This window comes from Pygocentrus nattereri, chromosome 2 (assembly GCF_015220715.1).
Source record: "Pygocentrus nattereri isolate fPygNat1 chromosome 2, fPygNat1.pri, whole genome shotgun sequence".
Taxonomy (NCBI): domain Eukaryota; kingdom Metazoa; phylum Chordata; class Actinopteri; order Characiformes; family Serrasalmidae; genus Pygocentrus; species Pygocentrus nattereri.
In genome coordinates this window covers 41962189-41986781 of record NC_051212.1, presented here as the reverse complement: position 1 = coordinate 41986781, position 24593 = coordinate 41962189, and the positions used below count along the sequence as shown (strand labels likewise).

Here is a 24593-nt window from a genome sequence, read left to right as displayed (position 1 = left end):
TCAGGAGCTGGGCTCAGCCCCTTAGTTCCAGTGATAGGAACTCTTATTGCTTCCACAGACCAAGAGATTTTGGACTATTTCATGCTTCCAACAATGTGGGAACAGTTTGGGGATGGCCCCTTCCAACATGACTGCACACCAGTGCACATAGCAAGGTCCATAAAGCCATGGGTGAGTAAATTTGGTGTGGAAGAACTTCACTGGCCTACACCTCAACCCGATAGAACACCTCTGGGATGAATTAGAGCGGAGACTGCGAGCCAGACCTTCATGTCCAACATCAGTGTCTGACTTCACAAACACGCTTCTGGAAGAATGGTCAAAAATTCCCATAAACACCCTCCTAAACCTTGTGGAAAGCCTTCCCAAAAGAGTTAAAGCTTATATTATATCATATTAAACCCGATGTATTAATGGGATGTCACTCAAGTTCATATGCGTGTGAAGGCAGAAGACTGAATACTTTTGGAAATATAGTGTATTTGTATTTTTATTTATTTATTTATTTATTTAGAGCAGGGGGTACCCCCATCTTAAGTGGTACAATCTTCATTTGTCTAATAAGTCTAGTAGAGTGGATGGAATTTGACACAACAGGCAGTCTTCTAGAGATTCTATAGATTATTAAACAATGCAGTGAAACATAAGAAGATAGATCACAGCAGCAAAAAGTGAAAAAGTGGCTGATGTTTAAATCACTTCAGTTGTTACTACATGAAATTTTTAGGTTCATCTCATGAGCCATTTTTTTACAGTGCAAGCAGGTGAGCAGTGAGGAAAGGACACATGAAATTAGCTTGCATTGATTTACAGCACATTAACACTTTTGATTGTCACATTTCTTGAAAAAGAACATTTTAAAAGTCATTTATTGTGACATTATGGCACAATCTGCGCATATCTGTGCATATTATGTGATGATATGTGGTGGTCCGAGTGGTGGTCTTTAGAAGCTGACAGGAAGAAATGACAAGCAGGTCTACATTTATCTCAGTTATTTTACTAAAATATATATTAGTTAATTAAAAAAAATAGAGACCAGCATGATGAAGTAAATGAAGTTACAATTCAGTTTGCCAGACAAATGGGTAAAAAACACATGTTGCATGGTCTACAACAGCCTGAAATGAAAACTCTTGCTAACAACATGTTCATGGCTGCTGCTGACTTATAGTCAAAGATATCTACAGTTTCTATGCAGTTTGAGATGTACTTGAGCTTGAAGCTTCAGTTTTTAACTGGACCAACATGGCTCGGTGCACTACAGTGTGCTGTTAATTTGTGCTGAGTGACTTTACAGCTTATCCAAGAGGAGGAATCGAATGTTGAACATGATGAACACTTTGAAAAGACGATTCTGATTTTATCAGAAAATTCTCCTTTTATTTCACATGAAAGACCCCAACCTACACCAATGTTCAATTTTGGTTTTCCTTAAGGAGTTCCTGCTTGCATGTACTCACTGATTAGTCTCTGGGAAGGTTTACACATGTAGTGTTTAAGGAGTTTGAGCCTATTGCAAATCAGACTGACATTGTAAACTGGGGTTCTGGCTCGCCGTGGCGGTGTGAAGCGTATCTCTGGTCTGATCTACGAAGAGACTCGCGGCGTACTCAAAGTGTTCCTGGAGAATGTGATCAGGGACGCCGTCACCTACACCGAGCACGCCGAGAGGAAGACGGTCACCGCCATGGAAGTGGTTTACGCCCTGAAGCGTCAGTGATTTTAATTTACATAATGGCTGCAACTGTGACCACTGCAATTTCCTCCTGGGATCAATAAAGGAATCTGAATCTAGCAGCGTTTTTTCAAACCTAATGTCGTTTAGGCAGTAAAGCCGTTGTTCATCGTCAAGGCGTCGCAACTTTTACAGCAGAAATGGTTAAACGCAGCGCTCTTCTCCAGCAGAAGCCGATAGATCCGTTCAAAATCCCTTAGGAGAACCTTATACGTGTTACACGGATCTATTTAACTCTGGAACACAGAATCATCTGGATAAATACATTTTTAGTTTAAGATGTTTTCAAGTAGAAAATCAAGACAATCCAACAGTAATTTGACATCCAAAATACAGAATAAAATACATGATTTCTGAAAATAGTTTGGCAGAACTCAACCTGTCAAAGGTGCTCAAAAATGTGATGCCTTTTAATGAAAAAGAGCAATAACAAAACTTATTTGGAGTACATTTGTTCAAATTGTGCTCTACAGCACACAAGTAGATCAGAATGCGCGGAAAGAGAACAAAGTCTTTCGCGAGGAATAGGAGAGTGGACTGAATGAGAGCTGGGGTGGAGGGAGCTGAATGAGAGCTGGGGTGGAGGGGGCTGAATGAGAGCTGGGGTGGAGGGGGCTGAATGAGAGCTGGGGTGGAGGGAGCTGAATGAGAGCTGGGGTGGAGGGAGCTGAATGAGAGCTGGGGTGGAGGGGGCTGAATGAGAGCTGGGGTGGAGGGAGCTGAATGAGAGCTGGGGTGGAGGGAGCTGAATGAGAGCTGGGGTGGAGGGGGCTGAATGAGAGCTAGGGTGGAGGGAGCTGAATGAGAGCTGGGGTGGAGGGAGCTGAATGAGAGCTGGGGTGGAGGGGGCTGAATGAGAGCTGGGGTGGAGGGAGCTGAATGAGAGCTGGGGTGGAGGGGGCTGAATGAGAGCTGGGGTGGAGGGAACATGTACGCAACGCGTATGTGAATATGTAGTGTACGTTTGTGTGTACGACGGTTTTTTTTGTACGTCTTCATGTTCGTGTGTGTGTTGGTGCATTTGAAGTCTTCAGAAGACGCCAGTGTGTGTGGGATGAACGGAGAGAGCTCTGAATCTCTCCTAAAATAAGAGTAAGTAGGTAATAATGATGGAGAAGGTTGAGGTACATGCCCTGCAGTAGCTGTAGATAGTTTGAAGTTTGAATCCAAGGTTAAAAGGATTAGGATAGTTCGATTTTCCTTCACGCTGCCCACAGAAATTCATTACTAATCAGAAGTGAAATTATAGGAAAGCGCCGGGCTCGACAGAATAATCCAGAAAACAGGGCCGTGAATGTTTCTATTTCTTTCCCTCTTTGTCTTCGTCTCCCTCTCACACACACGGGAGGCAGCATGAAGGGGAGGGGGAGATGCGGGCGGTTTGGAGAAGAGCAGTGGGCGGACCCTACAGTTTGACGACGCGGATTGGTTGTGGATGGCCGTCAAATTCCAGCCAATAGAAATTAAGCCGCTTTGTCTATAAGAGAGGCGCTCGGAGGCCGGAGCACTTTATTTCAGCTTAGATTGACAAAGTTGAGAGAACTACAAAATGAGTGGAAGAGGAAAGACCGGTGGTAAAGCCAGGGCGAAGGCCAAGACTCGCTCCTCCCGTGCTGGGCTGCAGTTCCCTGTTGGTCGTGTACACAGGCTTCTGCGTAAAGGTAACTATGCCGAGCGCGTTGGCGCCGGTGCTCCCGTCTACTTGGCCGCCGTGCTGGAGTATCTGACCGCTGAGATCCTGGAGTTGGCCGGTAACGCCGCTCGTGACAACAAGAAGACCCGTATCATTCCTCGTCACTTGCAGTTGGCCGTTCGTAACGACGAGGAGCTCAACAAACTGCTCGGAGGAGTGACCATCGCTCAGGGTGGCGTTCTGCCCAATATCCAGGCCGTTCTGCTTCCCAAGAAGACTGAGAAGCCTGCCAAGACCAAGTAAAGTGGGCTTTTTGCGAAATCGTAAATAATCAAAGGCTCTTTTAAGAGCCACCCACGTTGGCGACAAAAGTGCAGCGTTTTCTATATTCCTTTAATGCAAGAAAAGTTTTCGATCGGTTGTTATAGGTTGTTGTATGTTTAAAAGAAATTAAAGGATCATGGCATCGCCACCGTCCCACAGTTACCTACTGAATAAAAATGAGAAACTACTCGAACACGATGAATAAACCTTCATGAGCATCTAACTACGCGAGGAAGGTGAAATAGCAGGCGTGTAATAATAAATGAACCAAAAGTATGAGTGAAGTTACACAGGACGTGAAACAACAAAATGAGGAAAGACGGCGGTCAAAGCGTTGGGCAGTGTCTTGTGATTATTGAATCACAAGATTATTGATGAAAATGTTGGCGCGGCGTAAGACGCCCAATAAGATTTGGCCAACGTCTGGGGAGGCGGGCACACTGAAGAAGTTTAGCCAATGGGACGCGGGTTCGAGTAAAGAAGGAAAATAACGCTGAGAAGCCGCAGCTTTGGGGCGTCTTGTAGTTTGAAAATGTTGGCGCGAAACAAGCCGCCCAATAGCGTTTGACTGCCTGCGTGGACGGCCGTCCAATGGGAGGCGGGTATATTCAAGCCGCCCAATGAGCGGAGAGCAGCTCCAATGCAGAAAAGCGCCGCGCCGCGCGCGCGAGCTCATTCTGTCTTTTACAGAGAAGAGCAGAGTTTATCACAATGGCGAGAACCAAGCAGACCGCCCGTAAGTCCACCGGTGGTAAAGCCCCGAGGAAGCAGCTGGCTACCAAGGCTGCCCGGAAGAGCGCTCCGGCCACCGGCGGCGTCAAGAAGCCTCACCGTTACAGGCCCGGTACCGTGGCTCTCCGCGAGATCCGCCGCTACCAGAAGTCCACAGAGCTGCTGATCCGCAAGCTGCCCTTCCAGCGCCTGGTGCGGGAGATCGCTCAGGACTTCAAGACCGATCTCCGCTTCCAGAGCTCTGCCGTCATGGCCCTGCAGGAGGCCAGCGAGGCTTACTTGGTGGGTCTCTTCGAGGACACGAACCTGTGCGCCATCCACGCCAAGAGAGTCACCATCATGCCTAAAGACATCCAGCTGGCCCGCCGTATCCGCGGAGAGCGCGCTTAGATTCAGCGGAGCGACCACAACTTCCTCACCCAAAAGGCTCTTTTAAGAGCCACCAAACTGTTTCAGTCCTTAAGAGCGATTTTTCTAGGAAACTCCGAGCTCTTAAACGCGGTGACGTAATTTATTTCTCATTTCCTGAGCAGTTTAATCTGCCTGTAGTTACTGTGTTGTGTGGATCATGGGACTCTGTATTTAAAAATGAGCCATATTGTGTTTTTTGTTTTTTTTTTTTTCTTTTTTTTCCCTTTGTGTTGTGATAACTCAGCTTATAAAATGGTGAAACTTCACATTCCTATTTATACATATCTTATTTAGTGGTAGTTTAAGCAAATACGGTGTAATTAAATGTGGTGTGGTGTGCAGGGAATAGTTGGAATACTGTGTAGTGTGGCGTGTTGTCAAAAGCAGAATGCAGTAATCTGAGGAAGGCTGGAGGACTGAAGCATGGATTTAGATGTTAGAATGAGTAAACATACATTTGGAGTTAAACTTGAGACTATTGATGACGCTCCAGGCACTATGAACAGGTGTGTAACCAGGCTTCTCTGGTATTACCATAAAGTGTGTTTACAGGTAGACTGTAGGTTTGTGATGAATTGTGTAAATTTATCAGTGAGTGAAACTGCATTTAGGACACAGCCTTGAATGTGAGTTTACAGCTATGCCAGAGACGTGTGATGGAATGATAATAGTAAAAGTAGGACAGAAGTGAAGCTTTAGCTCTGTGATATTGACCCAGGAGTTAGGCTAATGCTGAAGTCAGAGATGAAATTAGTCCTCAGGCTAATGATAAAGTGCCAGTGAGTACAGGCAGGTTAGGAGGATGTTCGAGGAAGCAGAAGTAGTTCACACTAAGTGAAGGTTGATGTCGAGCTGGGCATCAGACTAATGATGGCCTTTGTGTGAGAAAGCTAATGGTCAGACTCATGATGAAGTAAGAGTGAGCATATTTATATTTACATGTAGTCCTCAGGTTAATGGTAAAGTCACAGAGGGTACAAGTAGGTTTAAGGCTACACCTTAGGCACCTGATGAAGTTAGAGTGAGGCTTATAGCTCGGCCTCAGGCTTCTACTGTGGTTATAGTGTGTAGTAATAGATGCAGGGCTAAACCGTAGGCTTACTGTGTAGTTAGAGCGAGACCATAGGGACATGATGAGGTGAGATGAAGTAGAAATGAGATTAGAGTTAGGACACAGGCTCATGATGGAGTCAGAGTCAGCAAAAATGGGCTTCCAACTAGGCCCCAGGCTTATGCTCAGGTTCCTGATGTAGCTAGCATTAAGGAATGGAGGTAGAAAACAAGCCATTAAGCCAATGATGAGGTTCTGATGAGAAATTAAAAGTAGGTACAGGCCGAGGCCGTATGCTCATGACAATGTTAGAGGAAGCAAAGAGTGGATTATTCCTGAGCCCCAGGCCTTAATGCAGTGAAATGTTGAAGTCTGAGGTTTAGCTGTGAGGCTACTTTTGCTGACTCGCGATTCCTTACCAGCGCAATGTCTTACTATGTAGTTCCTTCCATTCAGCCTAACTAGATCATGAGACTAATTGGAGATGTCTGTGTTTACTATAATCCTACAGTGGAAGTTAAAGGTGGTGAATAGTCAGTTAATAGCTAGGCCTTGGGCTTCTATGGTAGCTAATGTGAATGAGAAGAGGAACATAGCAAGACAATTACTTTCTCAGCATAGCTTTATCATAAGCATGATAAGAGAATATAAAACTGTTGAATCTCGAGATGTGTTATGAAGTTAGAGGAAGTAAAAGTGAGTTTACAGCGAGGCCTCCGATATATAATGAGGTTAAAGTTAATAGTATTGTGTTCAAAGCTAAGCTTTAAGCTTATAACATGGTTAGATCAAGCAAAAGTAATGATGGGTACAGGGCTGGGCTTTAGGCAGGTGATGAAGCTGCTATATAGTAGTTGGAGTGTATGTAGAGTAGATTTAGAGCTAGGCCCTGGGCTCATGAGGAAGTTAGATGAAGCAGTAGGAGGTATGGGACTTGGCTTCAAGCTTTGGAAGTGTTTACAGTGGGCGTCTATAGACTCATATCTAGGCTCCAGGCTTATGATGAGGTGAAAGTGAATGAAAGCATGTTAATAAGTAGGTTTCTAGTTAGGTGTAGAACTCCTGATGTAGACAGCACGAATAAAAGGAGATTTGATTTTTTATTTTTTTTTGGCTTATGATGATGGAGGTTAAAGTGAAAGGAGGCCTCAGGCTTATAGTGTATATAAAGAGAGTGATGGTGGGTTTAGAGCTCGGCTTTAGGGCCTACGCTTGTGGTAAAGTTAGAGTGAGTAACAGTAGCTCCAGTTATATAATGTGAAGGTAAGCTTAGGGCAGGGCATCAGGCTTGTGATGGAGTAACAGTGAGTGAAGGGTGAACTATAGCACCCCATTAGACTTCAGATGAAGCTGGACAATTAAAATCAGGTACAGAACTAGACTTTAAGCTGTACGGCTAGTTTGGCCAACTGTGACACCAGCATGAGCTTAAAATGAGTGATTTTAGATCTAAAGTTAGGCCGGAATTTGCATGAAGTGAAAGTAGATTCCGGGTAAGACCATTGACTTTTTTGCTGAGGTCATAGCGTCGTTTATTCCTCAGCTGTCTGATAGTGACCGTCGGTCTCGGTCACCGTTTCTTCTAGTGAGGCTCCATGATTTGTTGCTAGTATTGATCAAGGAAGATCTTTCAGAGCTGAACAAGGGATCTGATCTGTGTCTGATCCTGATGTTTTTAAGGTCTTCTAACCTCCATCCGAGAGCCTGACTTTGTTATGGTAGTGTTTCTATTGCATGTGATGGGGCAGTGGTCACTAAAACCAGGGTCAAATACACCTGTAGGGGGGATTTTATCAGGACTGTTGGATTGTTGACTTGGTGGGTCAATTAAATTCGGTTTTGTTGGTTCTGTAATGAGTTCTGTTAGAGACAGATTCCTACTCACTTCCTTCATGGGATCAGATGTGTTAGTTAACCAGTTCAAGATTCCAGAGTTTTATTGTCATATGCACAGCAGAAATGCCTGAGAGAAATGCAGAGTAAAATCCCCTAAAATCAGCTTTTCTGAGTCACTGTATTTAAAAGGTCACCTGAATCATCTACAGTATAAGAGGAGCAGGAGGGGGTCTATAGATCCAACGACCCCAACACTGTTACTGCATCCTGAGCAAACCTTTTCTTTTTTTATTTTTATTATTATTTTATTTATTATTTTTTTTATTGTTTGTTTTTTTTTTCTCTGTTATTTCTGAAGTTCTCTCCTGAACCACCAACACCATGGCAGTGGTCAAGACGGCGCAGCAGAGACTCTACTTCCTGAGAAGTCTCAGGAAAATCGACCTTCAGGAGAAGCTGCTGGTGTCCTCCTACCACGGCACCATCGAGAGTGTGCTGACATACTGCATCTCAACGTGGTCCAGCAGCTGCTCAGTGGTAGAGAGGAGAGCACTGCATGGGGTTCATGAACACAGCCCAGAAGATCATCAGCTGGCTTTTTTTTTTTTTTTTTTAAACTTGGTTTAAATTTCATCAAACTACAGAAAAATAACAGAACAGCATAGAAAACCACAACATTTACATCAACTTGTTTTTTGTTTTGTTAAATCTTGTCTACAAAGTAAGAGAGTCCCGCATGTCTGTGTCCTTAACCAACGTGTTCATTGTCTTCAGTATTTTGACTTCAGTTTCTATGCTTTTAAAAACAGTTTCACTTGAAACAAACTGCTGGTCGATAGTCAAAGTTTAGACTTTACAACACAAAGAGCCATCCACAAAAAATCATGTTTGTTTTTAGTCATATTTTCTTTAAAGATCCCATAAAAATAGATTTCATATTAATTTCATTCCAAGTCCCATAACTCTCACTTTATCCCACACTTATCGAGCATGGTAACAGCTCTAGTGTTTCTTCCTCCTGGCAGTCTGGCATGTGCCACAAGGTCGTCTTAACAAATGCATCAGATTTGTAAGGCTGTGAAATACTAATAATGACAGTGGTGATAGTGATACTGATTGTTTTTGCTTTGTGTGTTTCTCTGTAGTGTCTGTGGCGTGTAGCTCCGCCTCCGGGTCCTTTGGTTTCAACTAGGTCCTGTAGAGGAGCATAAAAAGGTGCGTTCAGCACAGCAACGTTAGTCAAACTTTGAGTTTCGACTTGGAGGAAAATCAGTGAAAATGTCTGGACTTTCAATTTAATAATAATAATTTGGAATACTTAGGTGATAAAATTTTAGAAAAAGAAGTCACTGAAGCAATAAAACAATTAAATCTTAAGAAATGTCCAGGTAAAGACGGCCTTCCAGCAGAATTTTATAGTAAAAATATGTGTGATTTGAGCAATTTATTAACACGGGTGTATAATGAGGGAGTTGAACAGGGTTTTATGTACAACAGTTTTTATGAAGGTGTGCTCTCACTGCTGTATAAAAAAGGGGATAAAAGGGACATTAATAACTGGAGGCATCTGACTTTGATGAACTTGGACTATAAAATCTTTGCTAAAATCATTATGAACAGACTACATGAGGTTCTGGATGACGTCATCACAGAAGAACAGACGTGCTCCGTTAAAGGAAGACGGATGTGGGACAATTTGAGCACTTTAAGAGAATTTGTGTGTGATAAAAACAAACAGTCCTTTTATGTTGTAGCTCTGGATCAAAGAAAAGCTTTTGATTATGTGTCGAGAGAATATTTATGGGCAGTTCTGGAAATGTATGGTTTCCCTTTAAATTTTATTAATATGATCAAATGTTTATACTCCGACTCCAAGGTGCAAGTTAATGTCAATGGGAGTTTGACAGACGAGTTTAAAATCTGTAGAGGAGTGAAACAGGGATGTCCTCTTAGTGCAGCTCTTTACATCTTAGCCATTAACCCTTTGATTCTAAAAATAAAACAAGACTCGAGATTAAAAGGAGTTAATATTGGAGATAAAAACATAATTATAATAGCGTACGCAGATGATGTTACTGTATTTATTAAATCACAAATCGAACTTGACATAATAAGAAATCATTTTAAAGAATATGAACAAGTGTCTGGAGCACAATTAAATCTAGAGAAATCAGAGTGTGTCTGGATTGGAGATGAAAGTAAAAAATTCCCAGTTAATGTTTTAGAAAAAGAAAATATGAAAGTCTTAGGAATATTTTTGAATAATAAAGGATGTGTCGATTTTAACTGGGAACAAAAGGAAAAAGAAATAAAAGATGAAATAGGTAAGTTTAAAAATCATAATTTTAGCTACCAAACCCGAATAAATGTCACTAAAACGTATATAATATCTAAAATAATGTTTTTAGCTTCTATAATTCCTCCTACAGATAAATGGACGAAAAAACTAAATAAAATTTGTTGTAATTTTATATGGAACACCACAAGAGAAGTGACCAAAAGAAATATTTTGTTTAAAAGCACTGAGCTCGGAGGTTTAGGAGCAATAGACCTAGCAATCAAAACTAAAATTGCAGCCTGCAAAATTATTGCAGGGGGCATTCACAGACAAGCAGCCTGGGTAGGAAAATTAACAAACTGGAAAGAAAAAAGAGGATGCCACAGATCCAATTTCCCATATTTCAAATTACTGTATTCAGATTTTATTGCAAAACATAAACATCTCAATATAAACTGGATAAATGATCATAGTAAAGAAATATATAAACTAATATGTAACTCTATTTATGGTAATATGATTATTTACAAAGATTTACAACCAAATGAATATAAAGATGCATGCGATAACATTAATAATAAACTTCTATCAGGGAATCTGAGAGATGTATCGTGGCTAATCTCTGTTAGGAGACTACCCGTGAGAACTGTGGTCAGGTGGAGCTGCTATGTAAAGACTATAAAATGCCCCATGCCAAACTGCGACGCTGAAGAAACTTTAGAACATTTTTTATTTGATTGTTATAGATCTAAAGAAACATGGAATAAATTACAAAGCTTAAATATAAATATACAAATGAATATGAAGACAATAGCATATGGATTATTTGGAAACTCTCTCCCAAAACAACAAAAGGAATTATTATGGCTCATCATTTGCATTGTAAAAAGTCAATTGTGGAAAACAAGAACGAGAATGACGATTGATCAAGCTTTTGTGTCCAGTGATGTTGTTTTTAGTCACATTATACGGGAACTGAAAAGAAGAAGGACTATTGATACAAAAAAACAAGAAGGTAAGAAATGGGACTTTCTGACTTTTTAAAATATAAAGTCTGTAACTGTTTGATGTTTTGTATTTAATGATGATGTTTGTTTGTTAATTGTAAACTGTTATATTTTTGTTAAAATAAAGTTTCTTTAAAAAAAAAAAAAAAAAAAAAAAAAGAAAGGGCGGTAAAGGTCTTGGTAAAGGAGGCGCTAAGCGTCACCGCAAAGTGCTCCGCGATAACATCCAGGGCATCACCAAGCCGGCTATCCGCCGTCTGGCTCGCCGTGGCGGTGTGAAGCGTATCTCTGGCCTGATCTACGAAGAGACTCGCGGCGTTCTCAAAGTGTTCCTGGAGAACGTGATCAGGGACGCCGTCACCTACACCGAGCACGCCAAGAGGAAGACCGTCACCGCCATGGACGTGGTTTACGCCCTGAAGCGTCAGGGACGAACCCTGTACGGCTTCGGAGGTTAAACGCTCGACTCGAACAACCAGAAACCTAACGGCTCTTTTAAGAGCCCCCCACACTCCCACCAGAAGAGCTGCTCCTTATGACCCGTTCAGTAGAAATGGGAATTTCAGTTTGGTCCATTTAAATTCAACGTTGGGAGGAAATTAGTAGTGATCTTACTTTAATACCAGAACAACAGAGGAAGAGGAACATTGTATATGTTGTGTGTGGTGAGCTACTGTAGGTTTCAGAAAACGCTGTTGGAGTTGTTTAGTTAGTAAAGCCGTTATTGTTCATCGTCACAGCTTCACGATTTCTACCTTTTACAGCTGAAACGGTCAAACGCAGCGCGGTTCTCCACCAGAACCCGGTACATCCGTTCAATTTCCTTTGAAATGAACTCAAATGTGTTACTTGGATCTCATTAACTCTGTAATACAGAATGACTTGAACTATTTATTTGAATTTTTTTTTTTTTTTAGTAAAACAGCATTTTGAGATCCAAAATACACAATTATTATTTAAAAATGCCAAAAACTCAAAACCTTTCAAAGGTGTTTAGAAATGTGACGCCATTTTATGAAAGAGCAATAAAAAGAAATATTTTGAATACATTTGTTCGGATGTGCTGTGCAGGACACCCAGTAGATCGGAATGCGCGGGAAAGAGAACAAAGACAGTCTTTAGCTAGGAGGAGGAGAGTGGGGTGAAGGAGAGCTGTGGGTTGTCCGCCAAGCGAGCCGTTGTTCATCGTCCAATGACCGTTTGACAGCACTGTGAAGGCGGAGCCTGATCTATTTGAATATCGCAGTGTAAATAAGCCGGTGCCGGGCGCTTCTCCTCATTCTTCAGTCTCACTCGAAGAGGAAAGCCATGCCTGAACCTGCCAAGTCCGCCCCGAAAAAGGGATCTAAGAAAGCCGTGACCAAGACGGCCGGCAAGGGAGGAAAGAAGCGCAGAAAGTCCAGGAAGGAGAGCTACGCCATCTACGTATACAAAGTGCTGAAGCAGGTCCACCCCGACACCGGCATTTCGTCCAAGGCGATGGGCATCATGAACTCGTTCGTCAACGACATCTTCGAGCGCATCGCCGGTGAGTCGTCCCGTCTGGCTCATTACAACAAACGCTCCACCATCACGTCCAGGGAGATCCAGACCGCCGTGCGCCTGCTTCTTCCCGGCGAGCTGGCCAAGCACGCCGTGTCCGAGGGCACCAAGGCCGTCACCAAGTACACCAGCTCCAAGTAAGAAGTGACCCGGACTTCATCAACACCAACGGCTCTTTTAAGAGCCACCCACGGTTTCGCTTTAAGAGCTTTTCTCTGTTTCTGAGAATGAAAGCGGGGATGTGTCTGATGAAACTTAGTTTGCGTTTTTCTGCGCAGCTTCTTTGCACGTAGTTTCTTTGTTTGGGTAATGGGCGCTGGTGAAATGGCGCTCTCTGCCTCATATATACAATAATAAATGTAACACGCGTTATTCGGGTTTTTGTAGTTTAAAATAATGGTATATTTGAATGTAGTAACACGGTTTAAATGTGCGGCCTGGTGAGCTCCTTTTTTGCTTTCCCACCGTGTGAGAGAGAGATGAACTCAAACTGCATTAATACAATAAAGGCTATACTAAGTTTGATTTTATTTTTTGTGCTGTCACAAAATCAATAATACAATACAGTAAAACCTGTCCTGTGACTTTTGACTCATCCTGTATATCCAGTTTTTAGGCTGGTGAGTTTAAAGTGTTTCTTATCGCTGCTCATTGCTAAAATTTGTCATTTTTTTTTTGTTTTTTCCGCCTCAAAAACATTTCCTTGTAAGTGATTATGAACTGGATCAGGTGTGCTGGGCCAGAGAATAGCTGGAATACTGTGTGGAGTGTGAAGAGCAGAATTAAGGCCTTTAGGACTAAAGCAATGATAAGTTTGGATTTAGGATTTAGGCTCAGGAAGTATGAGCAGGTGTGTAGCAAGGCCCCAGGTTTCTGCTGTATTTAGTCCAAGTAAAGGGGCTTTGAGTGAGTATAACTGCGTTTAGGGCAGTCATATTGAAGTTAGACTGAGGATAAAGAGTTTACAGCCGGGCCAGAGACGTCTGATGAAATGGGACTTAGTTAAAGTCTGTTACAGTCTAAGTCTTAGGGCTGTGATTAGATTAGATCCAGCTTTGTCATTGTGCAGTTACAGGTGCAGAGCCAATGAAATGCAGTCAGCATCTAACCAGAAGTGCAAAATACAGCATTATTTACATCAAAGAATATAGATATGCACAAAGCTGTTAGAGGAAATGAAAGCAGCCCTTACGCCAGGGTGTCCAGGCTTATCCTCAAAGGGCTGATATGGCTGCAGGTTTTCACTCCAAGACTGAGACCAACTAATTAAATAAGTGAAGTCAGCTGTGCTGCAGCTTGTTTGGAGTGAAAACCTGCAGCCATGCCGAACTTTTGTGAATAAGACTGCACACCCCTGCCTTAGGCTGATGATAAGGTGTCAGGGAGTACAGGTCGGTTAAAGCAAGAACATAAAGCAAAAGTAGGTGCAAGACGTGCCATTAAGCTTACATACTTATGGCTAGGCCTGTTGGAGTTTTTGAAGAAAATGTCCTTGAACCCTAATTAATAAAAAGTTTTGTAACGATCATTAGATTAGAAGTTAGCTGGGAATAGGAAGGCTAGCTGATAAGGGTTGGTAAGAACTGGTCTTTGAGCCAATTTAATAAGAAAGTGTTTCAAACAACGGACACAGGGAGGATAGGGAGACCTGATAAAACAAGGCAGAGAAAATTAATTAAAAAAACATCTTGAGTTGGGTGAGAAATAAGGGTTACCAGATTTCTCCGGAAAACAAGACACATTGGGAATTAGAAATTGGGTCCAGGGACATTAAGAAAATACTTTTTTGACTTTTTTGCCAAGAGTGATTCTTCACTTTTCTTGAACTTTTGCAAGAATGTTTTTTCAATTCTTTTAATTTGCTACTCTTTCTAAATGAGAAAACAGGTTAAAGTAAAACTAAAACTTTGATGTAACTTTATTTAATTAGTAATGTTTTTCCACATCATCTGGGACTTCGGAGCGGAGGACAGGGAGCTCTGGGTCCCGACAGCCTCAGGTTTATACAGTAGTCCGAGTAACAGCTGCTATAGCCCTGAACTCCGAGATCATGAAAGTCAGTGTAGGGCAAGGCCTTTGACTTCCAAAGAAGACAGTGAGTAATATGATCTTTCCTGCTAGGCCACAGGCTTACGCTGTATAGAGAGGGACTGATGGTGGGTTTAGAGCTCGGCTTTAGGCCCTGGGCTTATAGTAAAGTTAGATGAGTAACAGTAGCTCCAGTTAAAGAACGTCAAAGTAAGCTTAGGGCAGGGCATCAGGCTTGTGATGGAGTGAGAGTGAACTGAGATGTATCAGACTTCTGATAAAATGAGAGAACTAAAATGAGGTGCAGAGCTCAGCTTTGAGTCCATGTCGTAGAGTAGGCCAAATCAGACTTACAGCCAGGCCTCAGGCTCATCATGCAGTTAAAGCCATAGCAGATTTAGAGCGAGGCTTTAGGTTTATGGTGAAGTGAAAATATATTTAGTTCAAGAACTTTGATTGTTGCTGAGGTCAAAGTAATCAAAAGCATGACAGAAGCTAAGACATGGGACTATTATGTAGTTGGAGCGAGCCATAGGAGTTTTTTTGGGCCAGAGCTCATGCTTATGGTGAAATTATAGTGAGTGAAGGGAGATGTTGGAAGTCGTCAGGCTTGTGAGAAGAGTGATTAAAAGCTGGTATGGAGCTGGGCCTTAGGCTTATGATGTAGTCTGAGTATTTCACTGCTAGTTCCCACAGGGTTGATGATGAGTTCAGACTAAATCAAGTTAGGATCAGAGAAGAGTGAGGTTTATTTCTAGTAAGATTATAAGAAGTTTATGGTTACTTCCCACTAGGGTGAGGGAGAAATTAGAATAAAGTTAATTAGGGTGAGAAGGAGCTTGGGGTTTATTTACCACTGGTGAAGTCAAAGTTTATATATAGCGCTTTATACACCAGCACATCAGCAGAGAGGAGCTCTGCCCACGGCGCCCGCTTGCTTACGCGTGTGTTTTACTCGCTCCAAGAAAGCTCGTTTTACCCCTGATAAACGGGGCGCTTGACCGCTCGTTTTTCTCCCGCGCCGTCGCCGAGGCTCTCCCCGAATGAGTCGTCGAGCTGTCCGAAGGCTCACGTCGCCGTTTACTACCATTTTCCACCGATTATCGCGCCAAAAGCGCCGCATCTCGTCCGGAGCGGCGACCGCGCGGCGCCTGTTTGAACGCGCCCTGCGAAACGAGGCGTCGCTGCGCGCTCATTCCCGGACTCGGGACACACGACAGAAACTCTTCTAGAGGACTGAGCCGTTGGGCGCTCAACAATCGGCGCATTCGCTCTTATTTTACCCGATAAATATCACGAGAAAACACAAGTGCGAGCTCGTCACTGAGGCACGGCTGCACAGCGCCCGCCGGGTTGAGTCTACACCGTTCTCGTGTGGCTTTTAAGGGGCGGCCCGTCGCCTGAGAGGGAGGTTCCTCTGAACAGCGCAGCTCCGCTCATTCTCGCTCCCCTCGCAGCAAAAGCAGAACGATGGCAGAAGCCGCTCCCGCTCCAGCCGCCGCCGCGCCGGCCAAAGCCCTCAAGAAGAAGCGCGCCGCCCCGCCCAAGAAAGCCGGCCCCAGCGTCGGCGAGCTCATCGTCAAGGCTGTTTCGCAGTCTAAGGAGAGGAGCGGCGTGTCTCTCGCCGCCCTCAAGAAAGCTCTGGCTGCCGGCGGCTACGACGTGGACAAGAACAAGTCCCGCGTCAAGATCGCCGTCAAGAGCCTCGTGACGAAGGGCACTCTGGTGCAGACCAAAGGCACCGGCGCCTCGGGTTCCTTCAAGCTTAACAAGAAACAAGCCGAGCCCAAGAAGAAGCCGGTAAAGAAAGCGGCGCCAAAAGCCAAGAAGGCGGCCGCCAAAAAGCCCGCCGCTGCTAAGAAGCCCAAGAAGGTAGCAGTGAAGAAGCCCGCGGCCGCTAAGAAGTCGCCGAAGAAAGCCAAGAAGCCGGCGGCCGCCAAGAAAGTCGCCAAGTCTCCCAAGAAAGCGAAGAAGCCCGCGGCACCGAAGAAGGCGGTCAAGAGCCCGAAGAAAGCGAAAGCGGTCAAACCCAAAGCTGCCAAGCCCAAGGCGGCGAAAAAGGCCCCCAAGAAGAAGTGAACTCGCCGTTTTACCTTCGTGTCCCGTAATTCCCCCTCAAAAACGGCTCTTTTAAGAGCCCCACATTTCCACTCAAGGAGCTCGGTTTTCTTTCGCCCTGCACAAAATCATTATTTCTTAATAAAATAATCCCACAGCGGGGAAATTCTCCCTGTTACAGCAGCGAACGGGCAGCGAGGCACTCGAGTGAAAGAATTAACAAGCGAGTAATTAACTTGGAGTATTTAAGGGTTTTTACTTGCTAATGTGTAGACAATATAATTTATATATTTACTTTGTAACTATATATTTTTTCTGAAATTCACATGGAATATTGCACGAGGCACTGGTTTATATCACACATGGGACGGTGAGGAGTTACTATATAAACTATTTCAATAGAAGCTCAAGAATATTTAACATTTAGTCTATAGAGGGATTTTTAAATATTGTACACGGAGCGTTGATTATATTGCACAGGGGAAATGGTGATAAATTCACAGTGTTCTGTAAATTGTGATCAATACTGAAACTACCAAGCTGCCATTTGCAGTGACATGGATTAGGATTAGAGCGGGAATGAGGCGGGAAAACAAGTGTATAAATTTGCATTCATGTGATTTTGTATTGATTATGTATTTGGATTATTTCATAAAGTTTATTTAAAAAGGAAAACAAGGACGTGTATAAGTTTTCTGTCTCTCGCGCACAGGCGGAAGCACAAAAGAGAGGGGTGGGGGGAGAATTTGGGGTACGGGACAAAAACGGTGGGCGGTAGGCGGGTACTACAGTTTGACGGCGCTAAAACGATTGGTTGTTGCATTTCAGCCAATAGAAACGCAGCTGCTTTAGCTATAAGAAGCGCGCTTGGAGACTGGAAAACCATTTCAGTTTAATTCGACGAAATTGAAAGAAGTCAAAGATGAGTGGAAGAGGCAAGACCTGCGGTCTCTTTTGTTGAACAGTTGAAACACCAATTACTCAGTCCAGTGCTTTGTGGCCTGGAAGTTTGTTTTCGTTTGTTCTCTTGCTCAATTTGAAGTATCTCAAGTAATTTAACAACAACAAAAAAAAAAAAAAGAAGCTACGCATGTGCCCCAAAGGCACCTCTCCACATGACTCCTTTTATCACTGTGATTTCATTAATCTTTAAAAAGGGAGATCGCAGTGATTTGGATAACTGGAGACAGATAAGCCTGATGAATGTAGATTATAAAATCTTGGCTAAAGTGATAGTAAACAGAATGTCTGGGGTCATGAATGAAGTCATTGAGGTCGGGCAGACCTGTGCAGTAAAAGGGAGATACATGTGGGATAATCTGTGTGCGATTAGAGACATAATCACGACCAAGAGAGATCAGGACTTTTATATAGTTGGACTAGATCAGAAAAAGGCCTTTGATTTCCTCTCTAGAGATTATTTATGGACTGTTTTAAGACATTATGGTTTCCCGGAGAAGTTCATTAATATGATCAAGCTGTTATATAAAGAATCAAAAGTCCAGATTAACGTAAACGGGATTTTAACTAAGGATTTTAAAATTGACAGAGGAGTGAAGCAGGGGTGTCCGCTAAGCTCCGCTCTGTATGTGATTGCTATTAGTCCCCTGCTGCATAGAATCAAATGTGATCCTAGGCTGCAGGGAGTCCAACTCTCAACCACAGAGCCACTGAAAATCTCTGCGTACGCAGATGACGTCACAGTTTTTGTTAGAGGTCAAGTGGAGTCAGACGTCATCAGAGAGCATTTCAACACTTATGAGGCGGTAGCCGGGGCGCGGTTAAATACCAGCAAGAGTGAGGCCGTGTGGATAGGAGAGGGAGATCCAGCCACGATAAACTTGCTCATTAAAGAAGAGATTAAAATCCTGGGACTCGCGATATTAAACGGGAAGTGTAGCAACACAAATTGGGAGAAAAAAGAACAGGAAATTCAGACTGAATTAGGAAAATGGAAAGTCTCAAATTATAAAAGCAGGATTCACGTGATTAAGACGTTTATTCTGTCTAAACTGTTGTTTTTGGCTAATATTTTTCCCTCCAGATGAAAAGTGTGTGATGAGATTAAATAAAATGTGTGTTCGTTTTATTTGGGGAAGCAACAGGGAAGTGACGAAGCGGGAGCTTTCATATAAACCCCGGGAGAAAGGAGGCCTCGGGGCGGTGGAGTTGGGGAGAAAATTAAAAATAGCCTTTTGTAAAAATGTAGCTCAGGCTATGAGCAGAAATTCAGAGTGGATAGGGAATAAAACTTCTTGGGAGAAAAAAAAAAAGGCAGGGCGAGACAAAACATCCCGTCTTTCAAATTAGTTTATAGTGATTATTACAAGTCAGTCTAGGCGATGAGGTGGAGGTGGGTGTTTGACTAAGACAATAAGAACCACAGAAAACCACACATGGAGTCATGTAAGTGTATTTTTTGTACACAGATGTACACCACAGGCCATTTCTCCAGGGGATAAGCAAGGCCAACACAACAAACAAAACCCAAAACTAACTCCAACCCAAACAACTAACCTAACAAAGCAAATAATCAACAAAAGACAGGGATCCAGCCTAGCTCCCTAACTAAGCCAAAACCAGGAGAAAAGAGGACTTAAAAAAAAAAAAAAAAAACCAACACTGGCACTTACCCCCCTTCCAGCCATCGGTGTGTTATAAAAAAAAAAAAAAGACAAAAGAGATAACCAAAAGGAACACATACACCTAAAAGTCAAGCTACAAAGTGAACTCATAAGGAACAACCAGCTAGTGTACACACACAGTTTACACAGTTCCTCCAAAGGTTCCAACAAACACACACACACAGTTTACACACAATGCTTGAAGGCTAACATGCCAAGGCACCCTGTTCCCTCACTCCCCTCTCTTGCGCTTCCTGGGTCACTCCTCCTTTAACATTCTCTGGGGGAATGGCTGCGCCCACAGCAGCCAAACCAGGGCACAGCTCCACCTGGATTCCGGGAAGGGAATAGAAGGACAAAAAAAAAAACAAAAAGAGAGAGAGAACACGCACAATATCAAAATATGAACAATTAAATATTGATTGGAGGAATTCCCCAAATAAATCGATCTATAAGATCATACAGGACAGAGATTATGGAGAAATGTTCCATTATAAGTATTTAACTCCCACCGAAGGACGAGCTTGTGTGAAAAACATCTCATCCACATTCCTCTCTGAGAACGTCAGAGATGTGATGTGGCTGGTGACCGTTGGCCGGCTACCCGTCAGATGTGTAGTGAAATGGAGCTGTTACATCACAACCAGAACGTGTCCGATGACTGACTGTAGTGAAGACGAGACGATTGAACATCTTTTCATTCACTGTCCGAGAACAACAGACATCTGGAGGAAATTACGGCACATTGGGCTGAATTTGTACATTAATGTTAAAAGTGTAATGTTCGGGATTTTTCAATGTTCGGTTCATCGTTTGTGTTGTTAATTGTAAGATCTGGAAGACGCGCTGTAAAATGGTTATAGAGCAGTGCGAAATACCTGCAGAAACTGTCTATAAACAAATACTGTGTGAGATCAAAAGACTGAGGACAATAGACACTCGAGGAAAGAGAAAGTTCCCCTGGACTCTGCTGGATTTTTAATCAGTGCTGCATGTTTCTAATGTAAATAATACTGCAGGAATTTTGATGAATGTGGATTTTGTATTTTGTATCTGAAAATGTGTTTGTATTGAAATAATATTCCTTAATAAAGTTTGTTATAAAAAGTAAACTGGGGTTGAATGAGCTGAGGGTTGAAATGAAAAAAAAAAGCAAACAGCCCCCCTCCTGACAAAACACTGCTCTGCATGAAACACTTTGTGTACAGTGGAGCTGGATTTTCTGTCACTGTGGGCTCCATGGCACAGTAGTAGAATGCAGAGTCTGATACTGTTGTAGAAGAGATCAAAAGATCCACTCTATTTCCTTCTACATCCACTTTAGCTTTCAGTCGTTCATGGCTCTCATCTTTTGATCCTGGAACAATCACCAGTAAATATTATGGTCTGGATCCAGGATACTGATGATACCAATACAGAGTTCTCACATCACCATCATATGTGCAGGAGAGAGCAACTGTCTCATCTTCAAGAGCATAAACCTGTGTGTTATTCTCCAGTGGTGCTATTGACTGCAGAACAGCAGCCTGTGGAGAAAAAAATAATAATAATTTTAAAAAGAATTTAAAAATGTACATTTAGTTCAAATATAAATTTGCCACACATACCTAGTAAAGTCATAAAGATGGTCAGAGAGCGCAGAAACATCATGGTGGTTCCAGTGTTCAGATAATGAGGAGAGATTTGATGCTACTGTTCAAGGATGTAAAGACTCCTCCTACATTTGTCAATGTGCCAACAAAGCAGGAGCTCAACTCATCAGTTCTTCAATGACTAAGACCAACTGATTAAACAAGTAGAATCAGGTGTACTGCTGCTTGATTGGGATGAAAACCAGCAACTATACTGGCCCTTTGCAGATATGACTGGACAGCTTTGATTTAATCCTCTGTGGTCTAAAGGTATTTTCTCTGCATATGCTCGATTATGTTCTTCGCTACTTTCCAAAACCACAGGTAAACGTTTTGTATGCTATTTTACGTGTGTTTACAATGTTGACTGAATACAGAATGAAGGGCATGAGCAGTATGCCACTTTTTCTAATGGTAATGACTTTGCGAGCCTTTTGAATTTATAATTAGTAGTGGCATGTTTTTAATCAGAATCTGCTGAGCTACTGATATGACTACATTATATAAATGTGAAGTGTGTAGCTAGTTCTCTCAAGCTAGTTCACAATTATGATTTGTCTTGAGGAGAACACTTTATTTTTCCAGTGTAGACATCCTGAAGGTTTTTCAGAGTGATAGCCTTTATATGCAGTACCAATACTTCACTCTCTCAAATAGCACTTGTTATCAAATGCTAATATATAATTACCTCCAGACTGTCTAGATACTATTACTGTCATAATTGTATAGTCCAGTATAAGACAGCTTCAGTTTGGGCTTCAAATGAGTTGAAGCCCAATTTATTTTTGTTGTTTTTCTGCCCAAGGTACTGTCAGAAGTCTTCACCAACACCAAAGTTCAAAGGCATCAATATTTTTCTTGTCATGATGTTGACATCCTTCCTTCTTGACTCCTTGGCTTTGTCAAAAGTCCAGCATACACCTGCAATGATATGTTTTGTTCTTCTGCCTTTCCTGAACCCTGCTTGCTCATCTGAGAGTTCTCTTTTGAGGTAAGGATCTAGTCAGCATTGCATAATTTTAAACTGGCCTCTTCTAATCTTCTTCTAACTTTTCCAGATTTGTTGGCATAATTTGGTCAGTACAGGTGGTGTGGTGGCATGGTGGATAGTACTGTCACCCTACAGCAAGGAGGGCCTGGGTTCGAGTCCCCAGCCAGGTGACCATGGTCCTCTCTGTGTGGAGTTTGCACGTTCTCCCTGTGTCTGCGTGGGTTTTCCAGTTTCCTCCTAAATTGCCCCTTGGTGTGAATGGGTATTTCTGTCTGCCCTGTGATGGATGTCCAGGGTATATCCTGCCTTTCACTCAGTGACAGCTGGGATAGGCTCCAGCACTCCACTTGACCCAGAAGGAGAAGTGGCTTAGAAGATGTGTGTGGTCAGCACTTCATACCGATCTTCTTCAGAATATTTAAATATATCAGACATGGCAGGGTTATTGATTTCTTTAACTTTTTTCTTTGGCAATGATTTCAGGGTCTGTCTGACTTCATCTTCTAACAGTGAAGGTTCTTCTGTGTACTCAGCATCAACAAATGTGTCTTGGCAGTTGACATCTTTTTTGTAGAAGTCTTGTGTGTATTCCATCCATCCTTTTTGAATTTTTGTTTCATCTGTTATGATTTGTCCATTGACATCTCTCTACCCAATCATGACTAAAATTCATTTTTTATGCTCTATCCTCTGGAAAACAATCCTTGTTTTTCCACATTCATTCCCATTTTCAATATATTTACAGTTGATGTGGTATTCATCCTTGTTTTTCCAGGCTGCTCTCTGGAATGCACAGTAAACTCTCTTAAATGATCTTTGTCCTTCTTGATTTTAGCTGCTCATCTTTTTTTTCAATCTCCACTGTATCACCAGACTTTGAATTATTTCTCCTTTTCATTCTTCCCACATTTTTCTGTGGTTCTTCCTTGATGACCTGTTTGAGTTTCATCCATAGGTTTTCTGGTTCTCCGTCAATTATATTTAACAATTGAGAATTTTGAAATGGATTTTTTCTCCAGGCAATATATTTAAAGATTTTTTTTTCTTTTTCAAATTTCTCAGAATAGAATGTTACATTCAAAATGTAGTTGATTCACAATGGTGAGCATTATTATGTCATGTGGTCCTAGGAATGTTCTAGTATGTGACCCCTGAATACACTATGGGAAGCTAATGTGTGGAAAAGCAGTATTACTTATTATTATTATTACAGTCAGGAAGATGATGGTTTGTCTTCCATTTAAGGTGTACGTTAAAACCTGGGGGTATTAAAAAAGTCAAACAGCTCCCCCTCCTGACAACAACATTGGTCTCCATATGAAACAGTTTTTGTACAGTGTAGCTGGGTTTCCTGTCACTGTGTGCTTCAGAGCGCAGTAGTAGAGTGCTGAGTCTGATACTGCAGCAGAGATTATCAGATCCACGCGCTTTTTGTCTTCAACTTCAGCAGACATACGAGGAGGAAGAGGATCACTCAAAGTCCCATGTGAGTAAATGTACAGGAGAAACTCTGGTCTGGATCTGGGAAACTGACGATACCACTGAAGAGCATCATTAGGGCTGGTACTGTAGTTACAGGAGAGAGTAACATTATCTCCCTCTGAAACATGCAGTTCTTCTACAAGTGGTGCAATTTTCTGTGCTGATGTGTCTCCTAAAATGGATTATTAAAGAGAAAAATATGTAATATATTTATTTATTACACATTATTTTTTGCAACAGTTAGGAATTTAACAAAAATCATTAACATTCTCTTACCTGACAACAGTGCTAGGAGAGAAAGGATAGAGAGCAGCATGTTGATAGAGATGTGAAGTGACTGAGAGCAGAATCAGAGCTGAATGGGATCAGTGTAGCTCTCTGCTAAGATACACAGCTCCACCCATAATGCAGCTCATACACTTAATCACAATGTACTGCCATTATGACTCATTTTTTTTATGTTGTGATAATTTCGATACAGGTATAATAATAATATTAATAATACTACTAATAATAATAATTATTATTATTATTATTTTTATTACTACTATTATTATAGTTGAATCTGTCAGCCTGTTAATGATGGGATGATGGTATGTCATTTATTTTCATGGTACACAATTGTTTTCATGGCTCTTTGCAAAGGCATTTAAACACTACAGACTGGCAGAACCGTCAAAATTCAGTGAACTGTGGGAAGAAACGTATGCAAATACAGGGAGAACATGCAAACTCAACACAGAAAGGACCCTGATAAACTGGCAGGGGAATTGAACCCAGACCCTTCTTGCTATGAGTCAATTGTACCACCATGTCACTCAACAAGCAATAAACATTAACATAACTGAACGCACATGTACACATAAATGATAGATTTTTCTTTTCTTTTCTTTCTTAAAAAACACTCTGAAGTAACCTGAAATATTGTGTTACATTCTTTAGAAAGACAAACCTCGAGGGTCCAGGATATAAATAACTTGTATATCTACCAAAAACACTAAAAGACACTAAATAAGCCAGTTAGCTAAGAGGTGTTAATCTTTCCATGTATCTGTCTGTTTATTGTTGAATTTCTGTCGTAATCTCATCATTTAAAGCTCCAAAGTGTAAGATTTGCTTTGTTAAAGCTGAAATAAGTAGCTTTACTGAGTCAGAAGAAAAAAGTGCTAGAGTATTTCATCTGTTCTGTGATGCAGCCGTGTAAATGTTGGCCATCATCAGAACATC

General features: G+C 42.0%; 5 protein-coding genes across 5 annotated transcripts; all 5 read left to right on the top strand.

The window, feature by feature from the left end:
• Positions 1-1546: 1546 nt before the first annotated feature.
• Positions 1547-11898, top strand: LOC119264958 (histone H4-like; the record flags this gene model as incomplete). The annotated part of the gene is made up of 2 exons (XM_037543966.1): positions 1547-1633; positions 11241-11898. Coding segments are annotated over 2 exons (315 nt in total), but the record flags the coding sequence as incomplete, so codon positions are not given.
• On the top strand, positions 3271-3726 carry LOC119261855 (histone H2A-like). Its single transcript, XM_037531827.1, has one exon. The coding sequence runs from the start codon at positions 3288-3290 to the stop codon at positions 3672-3674; it is 387 nt and encodes a 128-aa protein (XP_037387724.1). The 5' UTR covers positions 3271-3287; the 3' UTR covers positions 3675-3726.
• LOC119261847 (histone H3) lies at positions 4407-4874 on the top strand. Its single transcript, XM_037531807.1, has one exon. It carries the CDS (start codon positions 4407-4409, stop codon positions 4815-4817), a length of 411 nt encoding a protein of 136 aa, XP_037387704.1. The 3' UTR covers positions 4818-4874.
• Positions 11899-12126: 228 nt separating the features above from the next.
• LOC119261858 (histone H2B) lies at positions 12127-13082 on the top strand. The gene has a single exon (XM_037531860.1). The coding sequence runs from the start codon at positions 12319-12321 to the stop codon at positions 12691-12693; it is 375 nt and encodes a 124-aa protein (XP_037387757.1). The 5' UTR covers positions 12127-12318; the 3' UTR covers positions 12694-13082.
• Positions 13083-14445: 1363 nt separating this feature from the next.
• Positions 14446-17317, top strand: LOC119261829 (histone H1-like). The gene has a single exon (XM_037531693.1). It carries the CDS (start codon positions 16051-16053, stop codon positions 16657-16659), a length of 609 nt encoding a protein of 202 aa, XP_037387590.1. The 5' UTR covers positions 14446-16050; the 3' UTR covers positions 16660-17317.
• The last annotated feature ends 7276 nt before the right edge of the window (positions 17318-24593 follow it).

Bases quoted from the DNA above. Each gene is read 5' to 3' on its own strand.
- LOC119261855 (XM_037531827.1), top strand. From the start codon at position 3,288: ATGAGTGGAAGAGGAAAGACCGGTGGTAAAGCCAGGGCGAAGGCCAAG.
- LOC119261847 (XM_037531807.1), top strand. From the start codon at position 4,407: ATGGCGAGAACCAAGCAGACCGCCCGTAAGTCCACCGGTGGTAAAGCC.
- LOC119261858 (XM_037531860.1), top strand. From the start codon at position 12,319: ATGCCTGAACCTGCCAAGTCCGCCCCGAAAAAGGGATCTAAGAAAGCC.
- LOC119261829 (XM_037531693.1), top strand. From the start codon at position 16,051: ATGGCAGAAGCCGCTCCCGCTCCAGCCGCCGCCGCGCCGGCCAAAGCC.